The 14,392-nt window shown below is 49.4% G+C and overlaps 1 protein-coding gene across 2 annotated transcripts; it reads left to right on the forward strand.

Moving 5' to 3' along the window:
- Window positions 3,014–7,392, forward strand: FXYD4 (FXYD domain containing ion transport regulator 4). 2 transcript variants are annotated; one of them, XM_013983261.2, is made up of 8 exons: window positions 3,014–3,285; window positions 4,604–4,663; window positions 5,349–5,381; window positions 5,489–5,512; window positions 6,493–6,567; window positions 6,689–6,725; window positions 6,970–7,007; window positions 7,200–7,392. In XM_013983261.2, exons 2-8 carry the CDS (start codon window positions 4,624–4,626, stop codon window positions 7,217–7,219), a joined length of 267 nt encoding a protein of 88 aa, XP_013838715.1. In that variant the 5' UTR covers window positions 3,014–3,285; window positions 4,604–4,623; the 3' UTR covers window positions 7,220–7,392. The 2 variants fall into 2 exon arrangements, with proteins under 2 accessions (XP_013838715.1, XP_013838713.1); XM_013983259.2 differs by having other exon boundaries at window positions 3,019–3,309.

Raw genomic sequence — 14,392 nt, forward strand, 5'->3', positions numbered from 1 at the left:
GTGGTCCAGTGGGAGTTCAATATTTCTCAGAATAACTGGGAGAAGCCTCAGAGGGCAGGGAGAATCTTCCTCTGGTTCTCTCCGAAATTAGGTGTTTTCCCTCTCCTCTACCACACCCTGCAAAACTGACAATCTCTTCTACTGATGCTTGTGACATCCAGTTCATCTTGGAAAGCAGGAAAAAATACATCATGCTCCCACAGTGTGCCAGGCACACCAGTAGCCACTTGCCTTTTACTCTGGTCAATCTTATATAATTCCTGTTTTATTATCTTTCCTCAAAGAAATCAATGGCTTTGAGGAAGCATCTACATTCTTTACGGAGCAATAGGCAGTGCTTAGAGAAGGGGAAAAGCAGAGTTTGGAGGAGCTGTGGCAGTGACTGACATGAACAGAAGAGAGTCCTGGGTGTGAGTGACTTTCAGCTGGCCACTCTTGGCAACAGACTTCCCTCCTTACACACAAACTCTTTTGTATTATCTGCAGTAATGAGTCCAGAAGAGGACTCTTTCAGTTTTCTCTCTCTTGACTTTTGATACCTCTAAGCTCGCATCTGCACCCATCCAATGAGGCTGGCTCTCCATCACCTGCTCCTCCCAGCCCTTCATCACCTGAGGTTTGGTTTCCCTGTAAGTCTCAGTGCCTCTAACCCAGCTCTCCAATCTGGTAGATAAGAAATTAGACCCAAATGGATGGCTCCAGGAATTCTGATAAAGAATGCACGCCCAAGAAACAGGGCAAGTGAGCAGCCCTCCTTAAAAGTGACTTCCTGGAATTCCCTGGTAGCCTTGTTACTGCTGTGGCTAGGTTCGATCCCTGGCCTAAGGACTTTTGTATGCCGCAGGCACAGCCAAAAAGAAAAAAGAAAATCACGCTTAGAAAGCAATTGTTTGTTCATCCTAAACACTGCTAACATGAGCCACTTGTAAATATACAGTTTTTTTGTTTGTTTGTTTTCATTTTAGGGCTGCATTCATGGCACATGGATGTTCCCAGGCAAGGGGTTCAATCGGATCTGCAGCTGCCAGCCTACACCACAGTCACAGCAACAGCAACACAGGATCTGAGCCACATCTGTGACCTACACAATGCTGGATACTTAACCCACTGAGTGACACCAGGAATCAAACCCAAATCCTCATGGATTCTAGCCAGGCTCTTAACCCACTGAGTCACAACAGGAACTTCTTTGGAGTCTTTGGTGGGGGACAGGCAGCCTACAGCATGTAGAAGTTCTCGGGTTTGGGATCAAACCTGAGTCACAGCAGTGATAATGGCTAATCCTTAATCCTAATCCTAGGCCACCAGGGAACACCTACAAAGCTTTTAAAACAAGCAAATAAATAAAGCTTTTAAAGTTTTCTATAACCAGTTTCATAACCATTTATAAGTGCTGGGTTTAATATCTAAGAAGCTATATTCATTGCCCTGGAAACTGACTTGTGCCACTTCCAGCATGGAAATCACTATTGCCCACCCCTGAGTGTTTGGCTGGCCTTTGGGACCTCTCAGAGGGGACTCACCCACTCCTTCCCATCCTGCCTTTCAGGGCATTGTCCTGTCCTCTGACTCTCAACACTAGGAGCTGCTGATGGCTTCTTATTCTCACTGACTCAACAATTCAATCAAAATCTGTCTGTGTGTATCCATGACTGGGCACTGGGAATAAAGGAGGCAAAATTCCTGCCTTCAGTTGTTCACCAGCCAGTGGGAAAAGATGAACAGAGAGGAATGAGGGAGAAGAGACAGCAGAATGGAGAGATTTGGGCTCATCTGGGGCCCACAGCATAGGTCAAAGGCAGTTGGTGGTGTGAGCGACAAGGAGAGAGATTGGCCAGCAGTGCACAAGGCTGGCATGGGGGTCCGCAGAGGGAGGTGCTCACTCCTCATCCTGGTCAGAGGGTGGGCGATCCTGAGGGACGCCCATCAGCCCCAGCTCGCCCCTTGATGAAACCTAGTCCAAGGGAAAGCAAGGGGACCTCTGAACAAATGGAGCCTCAATGCCAGCCCCTGACTCTTTGTTGACACAGTTGTCACTCCCACGCAGAGGTCCTGGGACCCTTACTTCTGGCACAAGTACCTAGAAATATCCTGTCCCCCTCCAGCACATCTCTGGACCCCTCTTTTAGGATCTAGGTGAGCTAAAGAAGCTGGAAGTCGGAGTACCCGTTGTGGCTCAGTGGGTTAAGAATCTGACTAGTGGAGTTCCTGTCCTGACTCAGCCATAACAAATCCAACTAGTATCCATGAGGACATGGGTTCAATCCCTGGCCTTGCTCAGTGGGTTAGGGATCCAGCACTGCCATGAGCTGTGGTGTAGGTTGCAGATGCATTTAGGATCTGGTGTTACTGTGGCTATGGTGTAGGCCAGCAACTACAGCTCCAATTGGACCCCTAGCCTGGGAACTTCCATAAGCCACAGGCCCAAAAATACAAAAAAAAAAAAAAAAAAAAAAAAAATCTGACTAGTATCTCTGAGGATGCAGGTTTGATCCCTGGCCTCACTCAGTGGGTTAAGGATCTGGCATTGCCACAAACTGTGACGTAGGTCCAGGGTACAGCTGGGATCTGGCCATTGCTGTGGCTGTTGTGAAGGCCTGCAGCTGCAGCTCCCATTCCACCCCTGGCCTGGGAACTTCCATAAGCTCCAGGAGCAGCCCTAAAAAGAAAAGAAAAAAAAGAAAAAGAAAAGCAAGAAAAAAGCAGCTGGAGGTCCACTTTCTCCTCAAGAGAAGGGTGTAAGGAGTTCCCATCATGGCTCAGTGGTTTAGGAATCTGACTAGGAACCATGAAGTTCCCGATTCAGTCCCTGGCCTTGCTCAGTGGGTTAAGGATCCGGTGTTGCCATGAGCTATGGTGTAGGTCAGAGATGTGGCTTGGAACCCCCATTGATGTGGCTGTGGCCTAAGCGGGTGGCTATAGCTCTGATTAGGCCCCTACGCTGGGAACCTCCATATGCAGCCAGTGTGGCCCTAGAAAAGACAAAAAAAAAAAAGGAGAGAGAAGGGTATATGGCCCATCTCTCCCCCACCATCACCTCAGCCTCTGAGCAGGCCTGGGGCCCCTCGCTCTGCTTGGTGCTGAGTGTGGCGGGGTAAGCAGTCTCCTTTAAGAGCACACTGGGGAGAGGAAGCTGCAAGAATCTCAAGGAATCTGACCAGTTCCTTCTGCCTGATAGTATTGTTGCCCTGGGCGGGGCCACTGGGTTTAAGAGCCGGAACCCACCTGGGCTGAAATGCAGCCCCTGCAGCCTCCACAGACCAGCTCTCGGCACTCGGCTCTCAGGTGCGCTCAGGAGAAGGCTCTCAGGTAGGCAGGTATCTGCTGGTACTTCTAGCCTACTAGGCAGAGGGGTTGGGGTGGATGGGAGGCCCAGAGTACCAAACTGAGGGGGTGCCTGGCTATTCTCAGTAATAGGTGTGTGGGGGGGGGCAGGTGAGAACTGGGGGCTGCCTGCTCGGTAACCAATGTCATATGGTTTGCAGGGTGGCTTGCAGGGTAGTGGCTGGAGGAGACAGGAGCCAGTTTAGGGCTAAAGAATATGTAAAAATGGAGTTGTGACCCTCATAATCCAGAAATTCCAGGGTGGTGGAAGGGGCAGAGGGAGATGGAGAGGCCAACGGAGGACTGGGTTTGGAAACTGCTCAAAGCCAACAAACCCTATGTTCTGAAGGAGCATGTTAATACTATCTCCTTTCTGTGGCAAAAGGATTCATGTCCTTGTGTATTTGCTTATTGTAACACATTTTGGTACTTAACTACATGCCAGGCGTTATCCTTAAGATTATGATTTAATTTAAGCCTAGCCTTACAAGTTTGCTATTATGAGGTTGCCGGAGGGTGCCATTTGTACAGTCACTGAAGCACAGAGAGGTTAAGTAAGCCAGCTGAGTCACACAGCTGTTAACTGGCTGAGAGGGGAACTCTCCAGCCAGCTGGGCCCAGCGCAAAATAACTAGGGTTGTTGTCTGGATCCCTGCGGCTCCCAGAAAGCTGGGAGTGGTCTTATCTCAAGGACAGAGCCACCGCAGGGACTAGTCAATGAAGACAGGGATAGTTCCCACCCTAAGGAGAAAGAAGAAAGGGATATCCCACCCACCAGGCAGTGTCCTGCTAAGAGCAGTCTGTACTCTGCAAGTGGAGTTTGGGGCTACCTGGAGCAGGGTCCCTGGCCGGGGCTGGAGTGGGAAGCTCTTGCCTGGCTCTGGCACCTGCCCCCAACACCTCCGCTTCCCCTGCCTAGATGCTCACTCTGCATAGCTCAGCCCTGGGCGCGCCCTTTGTGGAGGCTATCTTGGAATTCAGCCTGGTAGTGCCCCAGCTGTTGGAAACAAAAGCCTAAAGGCCCTTCGAGTCGGGGGTTAAGAAGGCAGGCACCACAGCCTGATTTAGAACAGTAGTCCTGCTCTCCGGGTGTGTCAGGCATCTGATTACCAGATTTTAACAAAACATTATTTGTCATCTCTAGACAAGGACATAGAAATTAGTAACTTTCCCAAGTCCACATGTGAGGGTATCCTTGAGATTTGTGCCACGTGGTGCTGAGCACCTGGGGTAAGTTAGGGCTCTCTGACTCCAGCCTGTCTGTCCCCTTCCTCTGCAGCCCTGTCCTGCAACTGTGTCATGGAGGGTGTGACCCGGGGCCTTCTCCTCCTGCTGGCAGGTGAGTCCTCCCTGCTGCCACCGACCTGCCCACCAAGCCCCTGAAAACCATGGCAGCATCTCACAAAGCAGGCCTGATGTTGGCTTAAGAGTCTGATGGCAGCAGCTTGGGTTGCTGCGCAGGCGCTGGTTGGATCCTTGGCCTGGGAACTTCCATATGCTGTGGGTGTAGCCATTAAGAAAAAAAAAAAAAAAAACCTGTCAGTTTAAAGAAAAACATCAAGGAAATAATAGTACAGGTAGGAGGATATTGCAAAAGTTATCTCAAATATTGGAACTTTGGGAAACCAACCATCTGTTAGCTTGAAGAGAATAGCATTTCCTATTTCTTTAAGAGGCAGAGGTCTCTGTAGGAAACTTTTCAGGCAAGGATAACAAGATACCAACACACCATCCCATTTTAAATGTAAGAAAGAATAGCAGGAAGCCTGAGAAATAGCAATAAGGGCTGGGAGTTGGGGGTAGGGATTGGGGGGGGCAGGGAAGCCAGAGGCCAGGAAGTGGGAGACAAATTCTCAGGGCTGTTTTGGGTTGGGAAAGGTGTAAGGAAGGGAATCGGGGTCCTGGAAATACACTCCCACCTCCCCTGGTTATCCCTCCACCTCTGGACCAGGGTCCTGCCTGCTGATTCATTTTGAGACTGGTGTCATGAATTAACACCTAATCTCTCTGCTTCTCTCACTCAGGCCTGCCTATCTTGGAAGCCAGTAACCTGGTTGGTGAGTGAGGCCCCAAAACTGCCCTACCCCCATGATTTCCCTCCAAGTCTCACATGCCGCTTCCTGCTTCTAGTCCTTATTCTTTTTTTTTTTTTTCTTTCTTGCAGATAAAGACAGCCCTTTCTACTATGGTAAGAGCTGATATCCCTGGCCCCCCTCCCCTTACCCTTGCCCATCTGGGACCCCTTTGCTAGAGGCTGGAGAAGGGTGATGTGGAGCCCAGTGTAGACAGATTGAGGCTCGAGGGAGTGGGAAAGGAGGGGGAGGATGGGGCTGAGACTGGGGATTAAAGAAGCAGCATGGTTAATTAAAAGAATGAGAGGCTGACATGCAGCCTGGTCTTTGGGAAAACTTCATTCCAACAAGGGGGTAAGGTGCCACAGGATATTTGGGAAGATTTCTGGGGAAGGGGCTGTAGGCACTGGGCTGCTGGGCCCTTGGGGAATCTCACACCTAATCTCCTTCCCTCCACTCACTCTCTCTTGCCTTCACCAGCTCCCTGCTGCCCCATAACCCCCAAGCAGGTTTCCTCTTCCTCTGCCCAACTCTCTTCCCCAAATCCTCCAGATCTCTGTTCAAATACCACCTTCCAGAAAAGCCTTCCGTGGGAGTTCCGGTTGTGGTGCAGCGGAAACAAATCTGACTAGGAACCATGAGGTTGCGGGTTCGATCCCTGGCCTCAAAGGGTTAAGGATCCAGTGCTGCCATGAGCTGTGGTATAGGTCGCAGACGTGGCTCGGATCTGGTGTTGCTGTGGCTGTGGCTGTGGCTGGCAGCAATAGCTCCGATTAGACCCTAGTCTTGGAACCTCCATATGCCATGGGTGTGGCCTTAAAAAGACAAAAGACCAAAAAAAAAAAAAAAAGAAGAAAGAAAGAAAGAAAAGGCTTCCATGATCATCCTTCAAACCCCCTTATTCTGTGCTCTCCGACTTATTTTTTCTTCCTAGAGCTTGTTCCCACCAGATACTCTTTGATGGGCATAATTACTGGCCTGTCTTTCTTGTTGCCTGGAATGTCAGTGCATCTGTACAAGTGGGTGCTCATAAATATCTTTGGAATGAGTGAGGGGGAGCCAGGCTGGTGCCAGCTCACTCTCTATGCTCCCCTAGACTGGGAAGGCCTGCAGCTGGGCGGGATGATCTGTGCAGCGCTCATGTGCATCATTGGAATCGCTTTCGCCCTGAGTGAGCAGTGGGACTGGCAGGCCTGGAAGGTGGGGGTGGGAGTAAGGGGAGGGGTGGGAAGCAGGGTGGCCCAGGCTCCCCACCTCTTTCTCTGGCACTGGCTGTCTCTCTTCCTTCACAGGTGGCAAATGCAAATGCAAGCAAAATCAGAAGCACAGGTAAGACAGGGCCCTATGGTGTGTCCCTTGCACTGAGCAGAACTATTAGGGGTAAAGCCCTAAAGTCTGGGAAAAGAGGACTGTCTCCTGGGTGTTCCCGGGCTTGGGGTAAGATTTATTACTCACAGATAATCAATGGTGAAGGGTCCCAAATCAGGAAAAGTTCTGACCAAAGTGGCACCAGGATCTTGGTGGGGGAGGACAGAAGATTTGAGGATGCTAATCTGATTTATTCCTTTCTCAGCCCCTTACCTGAGAAAGCTGTTCCACTCATTGCTCCAGGTGAGGCAGGGTTCTTCTGAGGCTTCCAGGCATTTAGGCAGGGTAGCCATATAATTTGAGAATAATAAATGTTATGCTGTGCTTAAGGCAGGACTGGCCTGAGTCAGCCAGACTTGGGTTTGCCTGAGGCTAGGGGGCGGTGGTGTCTGTGGAGTCAAGTTTGTAAAGATCCAACTCCTATTCTCTCCACAGGCTCTGCCAGTGCCTGCTAAGCACAAGACCAGCTTGGTGGCACTCCCTGTACCAGTTTCCATGCTGTCCCCTCCCCCTTGGGTGGTTAGCCAACCCTTCATGATTGCTTTTCTTTCCAGGAATGAGTCCTTAGGCTCCCTTCTGATCAGGAGGCTGTCCAAAACTTCTTTCTTAATTAAACTTCTCTCCCCCACCTCCCGTGGTCTTCTGTGGGGGATGGAGAGGCTGGGAAGGGACAATGAAATCTTGCTCAGGATAGCCCAGTCAGCTGAGGGGAGGAGGGGTGTCCCATGGATTGCTAATGCATCCTGTGACCACATGTCGGTCCTGAAGCCCATTCCCAGCATGCTCCACTTTGAGAACCTCCTGATAATTGATCCCCTGCCCTCCTGCCTCATCCATGCACCACATAAGACACCTCAATGTTATATCAGATAGCCTTACAGTTTCTAAGCCTTGCTTGGAGACCTAAGAAATCCCAATGACCCAGATATCCATGAAGTCTTTTTTTTTTTTTTGAAGGGGGGCACACCCACAGCATATGGAGATTCCCAGGCTAGGGTCCAATTGGAGCTGTAGCTGCCATCCTACACCGCCATAGCCACAGTAACACCAGATCCTAGCTGCATCTGCGACCTACACCACAGCTCACAGCAACGCCGGATCCTTAACCTAATGAGCAAGACCATGGAGCAAACCCATGTCCTCATGGATACTAGTTGGATTCGCTAATGGCTGAGCCACACTGGGAACTTTCCGGTCTTGTAACTTAGAATGACCCCAGTGGTTCGCCTTCTGCTAAGACCCCACCTCACTCAGGGACTGCTTCTGTGAGACCCCACTATGAGCAATATTCCAAGAAGCCCTGCGTAGTGCATTTTAGAACCAAAAACCATCTGTGCCAATCTAGATCTCAGTATGTCCAGCGTCCATTCCTGGAATACAGCTTGCACAGGGTGGAGCTGGGGAAATGGCTCAGCACAACCCCTGCTCCTGGCAGAGACCCTGGGGTGGAGGTAGGCTGGGGCCGCCACATGTCTTGCTGTTGCTTCAAGCCGGCTCTCCAATGGGCCCCTGTTCCAAAACTTCCATCTCCTTCCCAGGGTGGTGCCAGATCCTCTGGAAAGCACAGTGTATCCAAGACTTGTGGGCTGGGGTCAGGAGACCAGTGCAAAGGATTCTAGATGCTAAGGGGCTTAATTCCTGCACTGCAGCCCATCCTAGGCTCTGAGGTCTAAAAATGAGGATCACAGATCTGCTTAGGCCCTTGAAGCAGGACACATAAGCAGGGTATGGGGACTGATCCAAGGCTGGCTTACAGCTGCAACAAGAATTGAAGAACCTGAGTGGAACTTAAGCTACCTGGCTGAAGTTGCAGCCACTGTCCACTGTTCATAAGCAGAGTATGGAGGGGAGCCATGGGGGTGGGCGGCTGTACCAAACCCATCACCCACCCGACAGATCCTCCCAGGCCTTTAAGGCCCCAGCATTCTGAGCTGGATGCATGCTATGAAGAAAGTAAAACTAGTGTATTTTAGCGGCTGGGGTGCATGGGCAGCAATGGGTGATGTGGTCAGGTTAAGTGACACCTGAGCTGAAATCTCGGCGGCGAATGGTGAGAGGGGCCAGCAGAGCAAACATCTTTCCTCGTAGAGGGAACATCGCAGGAAAGTCGGTGTGATTGGTAGGGAGGCGATGAGGTCAACGAGGAAACAGGTGCGGCCACTGAAGGGAGATCCCTTGCCTCATCCCCAGTTGGAAAACAACTTAAAGACTGAGCTGCGCAGGCAGCGAGAGCAGGAGCGCAGAGAGCCCCGCGCATGCGCAGAGCCTGGGTGTGGGCGCAGTTCTGACACACACAAGATCTTCCGCCCAAAGGCGGATTCCGACCCCGCCTTTTAGTTCCTGGATGGGGGCAGGTCTGGCCTGGACATGGCAGGACACTGGTGTGAAGGGATTGCATAGGAAAAAGTAAAAAGGAGCTCCACCTAATGAAAGTCTGTGGGCATACGTGGGGCTAGAGTGGCAGATGCGGAAGCGATACTGTAAGAACGCCCCCTTCTGAGTGACCACAACTGCTTTCTTACTGAGAAATCCAATCGGTAAGGAGACTCCATCGCTGCCAGGGGAACCTACCTGGGCGCCCAGCTCCGGAACAGGGGCTTATTAGACGCAATATCCAACGTCCATCTTAACATTTTGGTTCCCCAGCTCAGCTTCGCGGTGGAAACCAAACACAGTCATGATCAGCTTTCAGCCGGCCAAACAGCCGGTCAAATTTCGCCTTAACAGTTTCCATTGTGACGCAGCAGGTTAAAGGTCTGCGTTGCTGCATCTGTGGCGCAGGTTGGAACTTTGGCCTGGGTTCCATCCCTGGTCCAGAAACTTCCACATACCTTCAACGGCCAAAAACCACCAAAACATCTAAAGCCGTCGCCCGCGACCTCCACCCCCGCACAAAATGTGCAGCTTCCTCATTGCCAGGTTATTGAGTCTGATTTTGTCCAGTTACAGGCACCACCTGGTGGTTTAGGCTGATTCTACCTGTTCAAGCCTGGGTCAAAGAGCTCATGGAGGATATTCGGGAGGCTGGGTTAATCATGGTGGGGAAGTCACGGACTGTGGGGAGTCGGACCGTGTTCCATGTTACCCTGTAAGGTTGACTCCTGGGCCCGCGAGTTTGGGCGGCTGATTCGCAAAGGAAACAAGCTTTCCTCTTGCCCTCCCAGAGAGGAGAGGTGCCTCTGCGTAGACTTCACTGTGCGGAATTACTCCTTATGCCTCAGAGATCCCTTCATTGAGCCTACTTCTCCTGGGGAACTGGAGATGGGGTGGGGGTGGCAGGTTGCTGACTTTGGTTGTAATTCCCACCTCTTGTCATCTTCTAGATGAGGGGCTGCCCAGAAAATAACCAGAAAAAGCAAAGGGTAATTTCCTTTTAATCAAACACTTAGTATGCCATGGGCACTGTTTATAACACTTCCCATGTTAATTTTCTCAGCAACCTATGTGATTGATTCCTATTATGTCCTATGTGCATAAGAAGAAACCTAGGTTCTCACAGGGGTCATCTTGCTCCAGAGTGTTTTGGTTATGCCTGTGGCAAATATGTGAAAGTTCCTGGACATGGGATCCAAACAGCACCACAGCAGCGACCAAAGATGCTGCAGTGACAACGTGGGATCCTTAACCTGCTGCGCCACAAGAGAACTCCAGAGGAATTTTTTTTTTTTTTTGTCTTGTCTTTTGTCCTTTTAGGGCCACACCCACAGCACATAGAGGTTCCCAGGCTAGGGGTCTAATCGGAGTTACAACTGCCGACCTACACCACAGCCACAGCAACTCCAGCCAGATCCCAGCCACGTCTGCGACCTACACACAGCTCATGGCAACGCCAGATCCTTAACCCACCGAGCAAGTTAAGTGGATCGAACCTGCAACCTCATGGTTACTAGTCGGATTCATTTCTGCTGCGCCACGATGGGAATTCCCAGAGGAATATTCTTAAGGCAAGGTCAGATCTGCTCAAAATGTGCCAAAGATATCATATTTATCTTCAGAAAAGTCTCTTTAATGTGGCCTTTAGTAAGCCCCATACCTGATCAACACTCTGCTCTCCCGCAGTCACCCTGCCTCCTAGTGTTGTAGGAATGAATATACCTCAGGCTGCAGCCTTAGCACCAGGGCACCTGTGCTTCCCATCCACTCATGGAATGTCCCAACTCCCCAGCATCCTGGCATCCCCGATTCCCTTCCTCTTTTTAGGCCCTTTCGGGAAGCCTCTGGAGCCACAGCTGCACCATTAACATCTGTTCTCTGTTCACTGCTTCCTCTCTTTGTACTCAGCCCTAATACACATACTATTTTACTGATTTTATTCCCATGGCATGTGGAAGTTCCCAGGCCAGGGAACGAGCTCCTGAAGTGACAGTGCTGGATTCTGAACGTGCTGCACCAGAAGGGAACTCCTTAGTGTAAGTTTTTTGGTTTTTGGTTTTTTTTTTTTTTTTTTTTGGCTTTTTGGCTTTTTGCGGGCATATGGAGGTTCCCAGGCTAGGGGGTCTAATGAGAGCTGTAGCCACCGGCCTACGCCAGAGCCACAGCAATGCAGGATCCGAGCCTTGTCTGCTATCTACACCACAGCTCATTGCAACGCTGGATCCTTAACTCACTGAGCAAAGCCAGGGATCAAACCTGCAACACCTCATGGTTCCTAGTTGGATTTGTTTCCACTACGCCACGATGGGAACTCCGAACTCCTTAGTGTAGTTTTAAGAAACCTGGCTGCCTTCATTCCACCAATCCCCTCACAGATGATATATATTTGAGGAATCTACATTTTTTTTTTTTTTTTTTTTTTTTTTTTTTTTTTTTTTTTGCCTATATTCCAGCTATTATCATGTATCCCCCTACACCAGCCACCCGCATCCGACCTCTCACCTCCCACAGCCCCCCCACCCCTCACAGACGAATATTTATCATTTAATGGACAGGAATGAATCTACATTTAAAGCAGCATACATAGAAGTGAATTTTGCAAGATCACAAAACTCAATATAAAAATCCATAGTTGTTGTTTTCCGTTTGTCTTTTTTTTTTTTTTTTTTTTTTTTTTTTTTTTTTTAATCCTGGTAGTTCTAGCCCCAAACAACTCTCAGCAAAAGAAGTAAGATACCATTTAGGGAGTTCCCTTGTGGCACAGTGGGTTAAGGACCTGGTGTGGTCACTGCAGTAGCTCAGTTCAATATCTGGCCTGGGGGCCTCCACATCTTGTGGACACAACCAAAAAAATAAAATAAAATAATGATAAAAGACACCATTTAAAATATAACACCTAGAAACAGATCTAATGAAATATGTTCAAGGATTTTTACACAAAAATAAAAAACAAATCTGAGATACCTGAAGAGTCTTAGGACTTGATGCAACTAACATGTGGGAGCAAGAGGTTGGTCTTAATGCAGAGCAAGTGCAGTGACTCCAGCAGCTGCTTTTCCAATAGTAAACAGTGACTTTATGCAGAGGACATGGTGTTGATTCATACCACTCCAGGGCTGAGCTGAGACACCACACAAAACCAGTTAGATACTTCTGGGGTTCCTGTTGTAGCTCAGCAGTAATTAACCCAACCAACTAGTATCCATGAGGATGCAGGTTTGATCCCTGGCCTCGCTCAGTGGGTCAAGGATCCGGCATTGCCATGAGTGGGCTGCAGATGCAGCTCAGATCTGCTGTTGCTGAGGCTGTGGCATAGGCCAGCAGCTGTAGCTCCAATTTGAGCCCTAGCTTGGAAACTTTCATATGCCGTGGGTGCGGCCCTCAAGGAGAGGAAGGGGAACATAAATACCTGAAGAGGGTCTGCTCTGTCCTTTGTAGTAGATGGCAGGGCAGCTTACAGAATCCCTGCAGCCTTCTGGTTGCCTAAATGGGCAGGAGCTGTATTTTCAAGTGTAAAATAAGGATTCTCCAAAATCCAAAAGGTCCTACCAAAAATTACGCCTCTTTCTTGGTGATGCACTATCTTGACCTTCCCACTGTAAGAAATTTCCCAGTTCTGCCCAGGGCCAGAGGTCAACAAACTTTTCTTATTTCCTCAGATAGTACATATCTGTTAGCCTTGTGAACCACATGGTCTCTGATGAAACTACTCTGCCAATGTGGCACAAGAGCAGCCTAGACAAAATGAACGGGCATAGCTGTGTACCAACTTTTTTTTTTTTTTAACAAAAAAACGGGCAGCAGGTCAGATTTGGCCCATGGACCTGCTTGCCAATCCCTGCCCAGGATTATCAGACCCTAAAAATATCCCTGATGTGGCAGAGCCCTAAATTCTTCCAACCCCTAGCACACAGGTGTCTCTCCCTAAGACATCTGGAGTACTCACTGCCTCCTCCTCACCAAGACCAATGAGCATGTCATCAACACAGTGGATCATGACAAGGCGGTCAATGTCCAGACTAATGTAATGGAGGGTAGGAGCTACTACACACGTGGAGAAAGGGAATGTATTCTGATGTCCATGTTAAAAAATCTCTTGAAGTTCCCACTGGGGTACGAGGGGTTGGCAACATCTCTGGAGCACTGGGACACAGGTTCAACCCCCAGCCTGGCATAGTGGGTTAAGGATCCAGCTTTGCTGCAGCTGTGGTGTAGGTTACCACTGAAATTTGGATCTGATCTCTGGCCTGCGGAATTCCATATTCCACGGGGTGGCCAAAAAATAAAAAATCTCGTTTGATGCTGAGTGAAGATAAGTATTCACTAGGTCAGGGGCTTCCCAAGTCCTTTTTTAAGTCTTCCAACATGGCTTGAACATGAGATGTTGCACACATTACAGAATCTTTGTTCACTGTCCTAGATAGGAACACTTTGCCTTTCCTACCATTCTCTTTACAAATGTGTGTGTGTGTAACGTCTCACGTTCGAGCATGTGTCAACTGCCTGGGACATCCCTTCCCAGCCACTCAGGGAGATAACCTGAGGGGTCTCCAAACTTGTTTAATCCAGTGAAATGAACTTTGTCACTGGCCTTCCGATGCTCCAACAAAAGGGCCACAATAGCATTATAGATCTTCTGGTATCAAGTCAGACTCCCTATCCAACAGCATGTAAGAGATTTAGATAATTTCCTATCCCTGGCCTCAGAGGGGAAGGTTTATAGAACCCTTATTACATACTGTTGTTGCAATGCTGTCAGCCCCTTCCTTCAATTGATAGTCTCTAGGTCTGAGGCCTGGCCATTTTCTGGAAATAAATAGAATAAGATCCTGATTTTTCCCCCAACTTTCTGCTCATATAACCAAAGAAGATTCAGAGATGGGAGCAGCAAGTTGAACTGAGCTGTACCTGTATGACCCCTGGACACACAGATGTCTGTTAGCTTTCACCATAGATCTGGCTGGGTCAGGGGCCCTTCCAGCCTTGTCGGGCTTTGCTGCCCATTCCAATTTGCTCACTTCACATCTAATGGTAGCCACCACTGGTCTGTGCTTTCCTGAATTTACCCCATTTTCTCCTCTATTGCCAACCCTGGATAAGGAGGGCTTCCACTGTCTCAATATGCTGGTGCATCTCCCTAAGCAATTTATTATCCATTTAGCAGAGGACTGTACTTAGGTCTGCCCAGAGGAACAGGCACACCAGAGTCGTCCAACCCCTTCTCTCAACACCCTCCTGCAGGCCACTGTTTCCAA

This window comes from Sus scrofa, chromosome 14, assembly GCF_000003025.6.
Source record: "Sus scrofa isolate TJ Tabasco breed Duroc chromosome 14, Sscrofa11.1, whole genome shotgun sequence".
Lineage (NCBI taxonomy): Eukaryota > Metazoa > Chordata > Mammalia > Artiodactyla > Suidae > Sus > Sus scrofa.